Source organism: Colobus angolensis, unplaced genomic scaffold (genome assembly GCF_000951035.1).
Source record: "Colobus angolensis palliatus isolate OR3802 unplaced genomic scaffold, Cang.pa_1.0 Scaffold27, whole genome shotgun sequence".
Classification (NCBI taxonomy): domain Eukaryota; kingdom Metazoa; phylum Chordata; class Mammalia; order Primates; family Cercopithecidae; genus Colobus; species Colobus angolensis.
The window spans coordinates 4496145-4505808 of record NW_012115932.1 but is presented as its reverse complement, the minus strand read 5'-3'; the positions used below and the strand labels follow the sequence as shown (position 1 = coordinate 4505808).

The window sequence follows — 9664 nt, the reverse complement described above, 5'->3', positions numbered from 1 at the left end:
GAAATGCAAAATGGTACAACTACTTTGGAAAAATAAAAAAAAAAAAAAAGGATGCATTGGATGCATTGCCTTGAGAAGTGTGGAGTTCCTTAGCTGGAGGTAGGAAGGCTGAGGCTGTGGTACCACCTGCAGGGAGACAGTATACCCAAGCGGTGTCAGGCTGGACCCAGGTTCAGGTTCCAGCTCTGTTTTTGTGAGACTTTGAAAAATTTCTTTTTGACCCAATTACCTCATTTGTGAAGTGGGTATAATAATATCTACTTCTGTGGGTTATTATGCAAAGTAAATGAAATGTGAATTAACACGAGCGCTTGGCAGGTAAGAAATGCTAAATGTGTCATTGTTCCTGTCACTATTATTATCTCAGCTTGATAAATTGGATAGGAAGATAAAATAATTTCCTCAGATTTCCTCAGATTTCTTCGGCCCTCTAATTCCACAGTTGCTGTGAGGTCTCATTCCATCAAAACTCCTGGTAGCATCTTCCTAATTCCCTGACCGCCCAGAGTGTTCAATTTCAGTGCGGCTCCGGATCTTCCTGGACAGTGGCAGATATCCTCGCCTTTCCTATTATCACTCTCCTGATAATCAAAACCAATCTTTCCCAAGTCCCAGTTCCTTGAAACTCTATTTTCGTTGGTAATAAGTGGCTATTCTGGTAAATGGTGGATATTAAGAGTAGTACCACATTAATATGACAACACAGTTACCTTCTCTTTTAAAATTTTTCTCTTGTAAGGAAGCAAGGGCTGACCACAGGACTTGGTCAAGAACTGGCTGTCAGGAAAAATTTTAAATGTTCATAAGAACAGATTTTGTTTTGTTGCCTTGTGTTTTGTTTTGTTTTGTTTGAGACAGAGTCTGGCTCTGTCACCCAGGCTGGAGTGCAGTGGCGCAATCTCAGCTCACTGCAACCTCCACCTCCCAGGTTCAAGCAATTCTCATGCCTCAGCCTCCTGAGCAGCTGGGACTACAGGCATGCGCCACCACACCCAGCTAATTTTTGTATTTTTAGTAGAGACGGGGTTTCACCATATTGGCCAGGCTGGTCTCGAACTGCTGACCTCATGATCCATCCACCTCGGCCTCCCAAAAATGCTGGGATTACAGACGTGAGCTACCGCGCCCAAAGACAGATCTGTACTAATGAGATTCTGTAGATTATGCCTGGCTATTCCAGAGAGATTATGAGGTGGTCATTCAGGAGTAAGGTAGAATACAAGGCAATCTCATGACAGGCTGACTTGGTGGATAGTTAGGTGCTGGTGGGACCTTCCTCTATTCTCCCATTAGTTGAAACTTAAAGCTCACTCAGACCCCGTCTTTGTCTCACCCAAGAAAAGAGCAGACCTACGTGCAGAAGTGCTGGAAGGATGTGCGCGTGGGAGACTTCATCCAAATGAAATGCAACGAGATTGTCCCAGCAGACATACTCCTCCTTTTTTCCTCGGACCCCAGCGGGATATGCCATCTGGAAACTGCCAGCTTGGATGGAGAGACAAACCTCAAGCAAAGACGTGTGGTGAAGGGCTTCTCACAGCAGGTAGAGCTCTTTCTAAGATCTTCAGTGGTAAAGTCAAATACAGGAAGCAAGCCTATCCTACTGGAAAACTGAACTAAACCTAGTGGGTAGAGGGGAAAGTAGTAGATGCCTCCTTTTCCCTAGCACTTTAGATACACCAAATCCTACCAGCAGCCCTCTGAGATGGATATTATCTGCATATCACAGATGAGGAAACTGAGGCTTAGGGAAGTTAAATAACTTGCTGAAGGCCTCAGAGTTTCTAAATGGGGATCCACTCTGTTCAATTGAGGAAGCTATACTCTCTGCTCTGAACCAAGGAGTCTAATGTCTGTTCCATTATCCCTAGGACCAACTCCTCTTCTGTGCTCATCCAATCCCAACTCACTCTGCCCAGCCCAGCCCTAGCAATCTCTCCTGCCACTAATCCTCATACTCCTTCTGCCCCTCCTAAATTGCAGCAAGGTATCATTAACTATGTTTCCATTCGTGTATTCCTTAACTTCTCAATAGGGCTGAAGCCTCCTTGAAGGCAGAGAGAGATCATTGATACTTTTTTTTTTTTTTTAAAGAGACTGGGTTTCCACTGGGTGTGATGGCTCAAACCTGTAATCCCAGCACTTTGGCAGGCCGAGGCAGTTGGATCACTTGAGGTCAGGAGTTCAAGACCATCCTGGCCAACATGGTGAAACGCTGTCTCTACTAAAAATTAAAAAAATAGCCAGGGGTGGTGGCAGGTACCTGTAGTCCAGCTACTCGGGAGGTTGAAGCAGTAGAATCGCTTGAACCCAGGAGGCAGAGGTTGCAGTGAACCAAGATCACACCACTGTGCTCCAGCCTGGGCAATAAAGTGAGACTCCATCTCAAAAAAAAAAAAAAAGAGAGAGACTGGCTCTCAGTCTGTCACCCAGACTAGAGTGCAGTGGCATTGACACTTTTGTTTAATCCCCACCCCTTCATAAACGGTACCTCAGACATCATGGAGAAGTCATGATTGTTTGGTGGGTAAAAGCTCGGGCTCTGGGGTCTGATGGAGATGGGTTCAAAGCCCAGGTCCCACCACTCATCAGCCATCTCACTTGGGCAAGTTACTATCCTCTCACACCTTGGTTCCCTCATCTGGAAAATGGGGACAAAAATAGTTCCCTTTCCATAGGGTAGTTTTGAAGACTAAACGGTAGGTACATGACTTACTTAGCATGAAGATAGGCACATAGTAAAAGACCAGTGAACAGTTGGTATTAATATCAGTGCTTTCATAGGCAATATGTGTTGACTGACTGAAGCCGGGTGTGATATTCCAATTTGCAATTAAAATTCTCCTTGTGGGAGTTGATTTCCAATATGGTCCCTTTCTTTAACCAGGGAAAAGAGTACAATTTTATCACTTTTCTTCATTCTGCCAGCCTTTGGCTGGGGAGAAATTGAATGAGTCAGAGGATCTGGGAGAAGGAAGGCAAATGATTTATTCCTCAGAGATCCTCATGAGCTAGAGTGCAGTTTTCCAGACTCAAACTTCTCAAAGCAAGTTTTTAAGTTCTAGGAGCAAGGGTCATTGTACCTTGCCTTGCCTCTCTCTAAGCACCTGATAAACAGTTCTCATAAAACCCTCTTTGTGTGATTGATTTGGTCCTCAGAAGCCTGTTCTCTCGTGCATATCTTGGGAATAATAATAGCTATCCCGTGGTTTTGCTGTGAAATTCAAATGGTATAAGGAAAGTAAAGAACAGAATAAAGAGTTTGCTACCCAAGAGACTCACAATCAATGGGAACCATTGCTGCTACCGAGGCTACAGTTGCCACCACTGGAAATGGAAACCACCACCACCCCCTGTAGATCAGCAGGCCTACTGGTCTCCAGGCTCTGAGTCGATCACTGAGCAGCGGCCCTGTCTCTGAGTTTGCTCACCCTCTGCTGATTACAGCCACATTTGCTGAATCACCCTAGGGTTTGCAAAAAGGCAGGGTGAGATCTGGTCTAAGTTCACTGAGTCATTCTAGACAAGCAATAACAATCTGTTTCTGAGCTCAGAACTCTGTAGCCTGCCCTTTGACCAGAGGCTTTCAAATCTTTTCAACAGTAACAATAAGAAATGTATAAAATATTACAAACACACACTCACGCACTTGCACGTGTGTATGTGCACATGGGTATTTAGTATGTAAGAATGACACCTTAGCCTGACCACATGCAAGGCACTCTGAGACTTTCTATGCTATTCTACCTTTTTCTTTCTTTTTTTTTTTTTTAGGACAGAGTCTCGCTCTGTTACCCAAGCCAGAGTACAGTGGCACAATCTCTGCTCAGTGCAATCTATGCCTACCGGGTTCAAGTGATTCTCCCACCTCAGCCTCCTGAGTAGCTGGGATTACAGGCATGCACTACCACACCCAGCTAATTTTTTGTATTTTTAGTAGAGAGAGGGTTTTCACCATGTTGGCCAGCTTGGTCTCGAACTCCTGACCTGAAGTGATCCACCTGCCTTGGCCTTCCAAAATGTGGGGATTACAGGTGTGATCTCTGGTGCCTGGCCTATTCTACCTTTTTTTTTTTTTTTTTTTTTTGAGTTCTAGGAGCAGTAAAACTTATAAATCTACCCTTTAGCCTCCCTACCCCAACATCTTTATCCAATTCTGAATCTTTCTTACTCTCTCTCTGGCAGTCATTTCAGTGTTGTTTCATTTCAACCAGTGACTTTTCTTTTTGTCTTTGGCAGCAGTTCCCAAACTGTGTTTTGCATATTAATTAGTCAGATAGTTTGGGATGTAGTTGGAATGAAGAATCAGGTAAAAGGGACATTCACACTCCGGTGCTATAGACCAGTCAATTTAATAAGTCTCTCCAACTCTAACCCTCAGTTCTCACAGAGCACTTGCTGAGATGATTTACAAAAAGAAAAACAAAAAGAAAGAGATAAATTCCTATGTGAAAGGAAGGAGATTATTTGAGCTTGAAGGTTTCCAGGGTTCTCTACTCTGTCTCGGTTCTTGATTCTCCCCCTCACTTTGCTCGAGTGTTTATTTTTTTTTTTCATTTTAGTAATAATAATAGACTTTTATTGATTCCATAGTAAGGGCTTTGCTTGATTATCTCGTCTATCCTCAAAACAACCCAATGAGATGGGCACTATTATTGTCTCCATTTCCATAAGGAAACTGGGGCATACGGAGGTCCTATAACTTGTCCAAGGTCACTGAGCAGGGAAGTTTTGGAGCAGGCTTCAAAGCCAGGTTTGTCCAGAGTCTCAGTTTTTCTGTTTTGTTTTGTTTTTTGTTTTTTGGTGTTTTGTTTTTGTTTTTGTTTTTGTTTTTTTTGAGACAGAGTCTCACTCTGTCACCCAGGCTGGAGTACAGTGGAACTGCAACCTCAGCCTCCTAGGTTAAAGTAATTCTCCTGCCTCAGCCTCCTGAGTAGCTGGGACTACAGGCGCCCGCCACCACGCCTGGCTAATTTTTTGTATTTGTAGTAAAGACGGGATTTCACCATGTTAGCCAGGATGGTCTCAATCTCCTGACCTCGTGATCGGCCCGCCTCAGCCTCCCAAAGTGCTGGGATTAGTGGGAAAGTATGAAAGTGCCCAGAGCCTCAGTTTTTAAGGCTCAGTAGCTCATCTCCCTGGCCCTTTAACTGTTACCTTGAGTTCACACAGAGATGCTTACTTGAAAGCACACATTTATTGTTGCCAGGATTCTTTCCACATACAGATAGCAGGTGGCAGGGATAATGAAAGTGGGCTCAGCCTGCTCCCTGGGAGGAGACATCTTGGCTGCTCTGTGCGACCTTGCTTCTCCCTTATACTTTTAGGGCAGAAAGACTTCTGAGTATGGATAGAATTTGCTTCTGGCTAACTCTATACCATAGGATTTCCCTAATGTATTGAACAAACATGTTGATGAGAGTTGAAAGAAAAATAAATGTTGCAAGGCCAAGTAATATGAGAAGACAGTAGGTTACCAGTTTTCAAATATTGTGTTCTGCAGAACTCTGATACTTTAATAAGCCCCAAGGAGAAGGACAGGTGCTATTATGTAGTATTTCTAAACATTTAAGCACAAGAAACTTTTATCCCAAGAAACACATCTGGGAACTACTGTAGGAGGGGTGGGCTACCACTAAGGGATTTGCTGCAAGTATATTACAGGTGTTGAAGGTGTATCATAATCATCACTGGGAAATTGTTTAAATATATATATGCATCCTTCTGTATCACCACCAGTAAATTAGGACTCACTAGGACTGAGTAGGGCCTTGAGTGTGCATATTTAAAAAAATTTTCTCCCAGACGATCTTGATATAAACCTACCACCACCTCCTTGAAAACCTGCACAACCAAGGAAAGGTGCCACCTCCAGTGTTTCCAAAAAACATTTATCCTAGTAATGGGAAGAAAACTACCATCTAGGCACTTCTTACTATATACTAGTTCTTTTACATGCATTGTCTATTTTAAGCCTTATGCCACCATGGGAGGTGGGCATCACTATCCCTATTTTATACATGAAACCTCTGAGGCACTGAAAGAGCAAATCTCACTAATTATCTCAGAGATTTTGAACACCTACAAATATGATTTGTTTGGAAATTTGATGTCTTATGTAATAAGTATTAATGGCTTTTGATAATTTATTCTCCAAGTCCCTACTGTCTTTGAGACCTTCACCTTGCCAAAAGGGTTTTTACTAACCACAGAGATTACTAGGAACATCTAACCCCACACATATACCCACACTCATTTTTACCATCTTCTGGAGGATGAGAATTACTATATTCTGGTAATTCAAAGTCAGTAAGACACACTTTGTCCCAGCTCCCATAGATCAGCATTTCTCAGAGTCTGCTAAGCACTTATCCCGAGAGATAGTTCTTGAAAAACCCATGGTCCATAGTCAAATCACATTAAGAAGCTTTTGTTCTGTGGTCCCCTCTTGCAGGTTCCAATGTTCATTAACATATTAACATCTCTGAGAAAGCCTGGAGTCAAGAGGCCTGTTAAACTTTCTTTAGCCCTGAGCTCTCCAAATTTATTTAACCTAAGAATTATTTTTCAGCATAAATATTATTAACATTCCTATGGAGCTTTTCAGAAAATATTAGCCTGAATTGTGGTACAGACATGGTCACAACAGGTGAAGGGTAACAGAGAAGTTGACAAATCCTCGTGGCTTAGGCAGTTCATTCTTCCCTTTCCTGTTTAGGTTCAAATGAAATTATAAACATTAAAGAACTTCTTAAAAGAGTCTTTCTCCCATGACATTGCAGATTATCCTCAAGGCTGCCAAAGAGTTAGTTTCAAATCCTTTTCTCAGAATTCTTCTTGGACTAAATCAACTTTTTTTTTTTTTTCCTCTAGAACTTTTATCCCAACGGGCCATCTTTGAATTTATAAAATTATTGACCTATTTTTGAGATATTCACTCTCACTTCCCATTGTTAGGGAAAGAGGGGAAAGGGAAGGAATTCAAAATTAGGATTATGCTAAACATCTGTCCAGCGGGCAAGAGGACTTTATTAGAGAGTTCAAACGTACAGTTTTCTCTTTGGTGACATTCTGATACCTGAAACCTTCTGTAAAAGAGTTTTAACCTAGGAATTTAACACCTGGAAAGGAGTATGTAGCATTCATTTCAATAAATGTAACAGTTACCAAAGCCAAAGAATCAGAAATGGATGCTTCCGATTAGTGTTTCAGATGAAACATGTCCCTGGCTATCTATTTTCCAAATCACTGAAGCCGAAGTCCCACTGAAGCATGGGTCAGATCATTCCCCAGGGCCAACTGGGAACTTGCCATGCCAAGTGTGATCTGTGGACCAGTCACTTCAGTAAGCATCACTGAGAGCTTGTCAGAAATGTGGAATCTCAGGCCCCACCCCAGACTGAACCAGAATCTGCATTTTAACAGGATCCTCAGGTGATTCACGTGCACACGAAAGTTTGAAAGGCACTGGCCCAGAGCATCATTAATCAATGTAATAATCATGCTGTTTGTTGCTCAGGTTAAAAACTCTCCATTGAGTCTCCCTTTTGACTATGGTTAGTGCTTTTAAGCCATTTGCTCAGTTATGAATAGCTGTTGTAGCTTGGATCCTCTGCAGTGAAAGTATATATTGATTTTAAGGTACTTAGAGGAGCATTTTGCCAACAAAGAGTTGAGATCCAGTAGGAAGAAATTTATTACCATCCCATTTTAGTGATGCCAAAGCTCAGTTAAAGCAAAGGTAGCTGCCTGTCTTCTAACCTTGCCTGCCCTTGAGAACCAGAGAAAGTTCCTCTTTCCTGCTAGATTTGCAATGGGACTTGTCCCTGACAGACTTCTCCAAATTTCCTTTAAGAATGAAACTTAATGCTTTCTACCTGTTGATCAGTGCTTAAATGTTGAGCACAGATCACACTTTCTAGGATTCTTTTAAAATGTGACTTCATAGTAGTATATAATATCAAGAAGAGATTACAACATCTATGTGCCACAGGCAGTGAGTGTTCTATATCTATTATTTCTTTCTACTACTCACAAATAACCTTGTAAAATAGGTGTTTTTATTATTCCATTTAGCAAATGAGGCAAGAACAGTTAAGAAACCCTGTTTTCTAGGTTAACTGAGCTCAGATTCAAACTCAGGCACAGATCTTTGGTGGGTTTGTTTACTTTTTGTAAAGGAAATTTTTAAGTATATACAAAACTGGAGAGAATAATGTGATATATTTCTGTGAACCCATCACCTAATTTCAACAATCAGTTTATAACTGTCTTGTTTTACCTATGTCCCCACCCTCTACTCTCTGCAAATTATTTTGAAGCAGATCTTCAATATTTCATTTCACCCGTAAATATTTCACTATGTATCTCTAAAGGATAGGATTTGTAAAATATACAAGTATACTATCATACCTAAAAATTGGCAACAATTCTTTGATGTCAACTTTCAAATCAGTCAATATTTTCCGTTTGTTTGAATCAGGATCCAAATAAGAACAAATATTGAGATTAATTTCTTTAAACTCTTTTATTCTGTAAGTTCCCCATTTAGCTCTCTTTTTAATGCATAGTTTTTGTTGCTTAATAAACCAGGTTGTTTGTCCTGTATGATTTATGTTGTTGTTGTTGTTGTTTTGTGTTTTTTTGAGATGGAGTTTTGCTCTTGTTGCCCAGGCTGGAGTGCATGGTGCGATCTCAGCTCACCGCAACCTCTGCCTCCTAGGTTCAAGCGATTCTCCTGCCTCAACCTCCAGAGTAGCTGGGATTACAGGCATGTGCCACTATGCCCAGCTAATTTTGTATTTTTAGTAGAAATGGGGTTTCTCCATGTTGGTCAGGCTGGTCTCGAACTCCCGACCTCAGTTAATCCATCTGCCTCGGCCTCCCAAAGTGCTGGGATTACAGGCGTGAGCCACTACGCCCAGGCCCTATATGATTTCTTATAGTCTGTGCGCTGTCTTCCTGTGGGACCATTTAACATGTTTTTCTGACCACTGTATTTTTACAACGTGGTAGTAGGAACTAGTGTCTAAGTCAGATTCGGGTTAGATTTGCATTTGTGCATGTGCATGTCAATGTTATGTCATAGGAACTGCAGTGTGCTACCATCTCAAGGCACAAAACATCTATCTGTTTTCACTGTTAATAGTTGTTGATGATGGTTGTTTAGATCCATTACTTCAATGGAATTTGGAAAACTAGTGATACTCTAATTGGTTTATAAGGAAAAATTTCCCCTCATGAAATATTGGGTCACTGTGAGGTGTTCCCTCTGTAGAGAAAATGGATGTCTTTGAGTTTTTCCTCTCATTCACTTTTCAAAATAATGAGTTGGTTGCCTAGGATCCTCCAAAGGTGTTCAGTGGGTTTTTCTTTTTTAGCATCAATATGAACTCATGGTTTTAAAAATATCTGACGTCAAATCAATGTGCTTGTTGTCTCTCATTATCGCCCCATCTCTAGCCAGTGGGAGCTTCTTAAAAATGAGAAGTGGCTCCTGAGTCCTTTTCACATGACGTTAGTGGTCCTTGGTAGATCTGGTTCCTTTTAATAGAAACCACAATAAGTACATGCTAGAGGAGTTTATTACTATTGGGTTGATTGTTATTTCTATGCCATTTAAATGAACAAGACTAGGACATTTTTTTTTTTTTTTTTTTTTTTT

The 9664-nt window shown here is 41.3% G+C and overlaps 1 protein-coding gene across 1 annotated transcript in view; it reads left to right on the top strand.

Annotated features, from left to right (window-relative positions):
• ATP10B (ATPase, class V, type 10B) overlaps positions 1–9664 on the top strand; it is a 283845-nt gene that overhangs the window by 176340 nt on the left and 97841 nt on the right. Inside the window, exon 7 of the mRNA XM_011947712.1 lies at positions 1339–1543. Within this exon, the coding sequence (XP_011803102.1) occupies positions 1339–1543 (205 nt within the window). The remainder of the gene's footprint in view (positions 1–1338; positions 1544–9664) is intronic.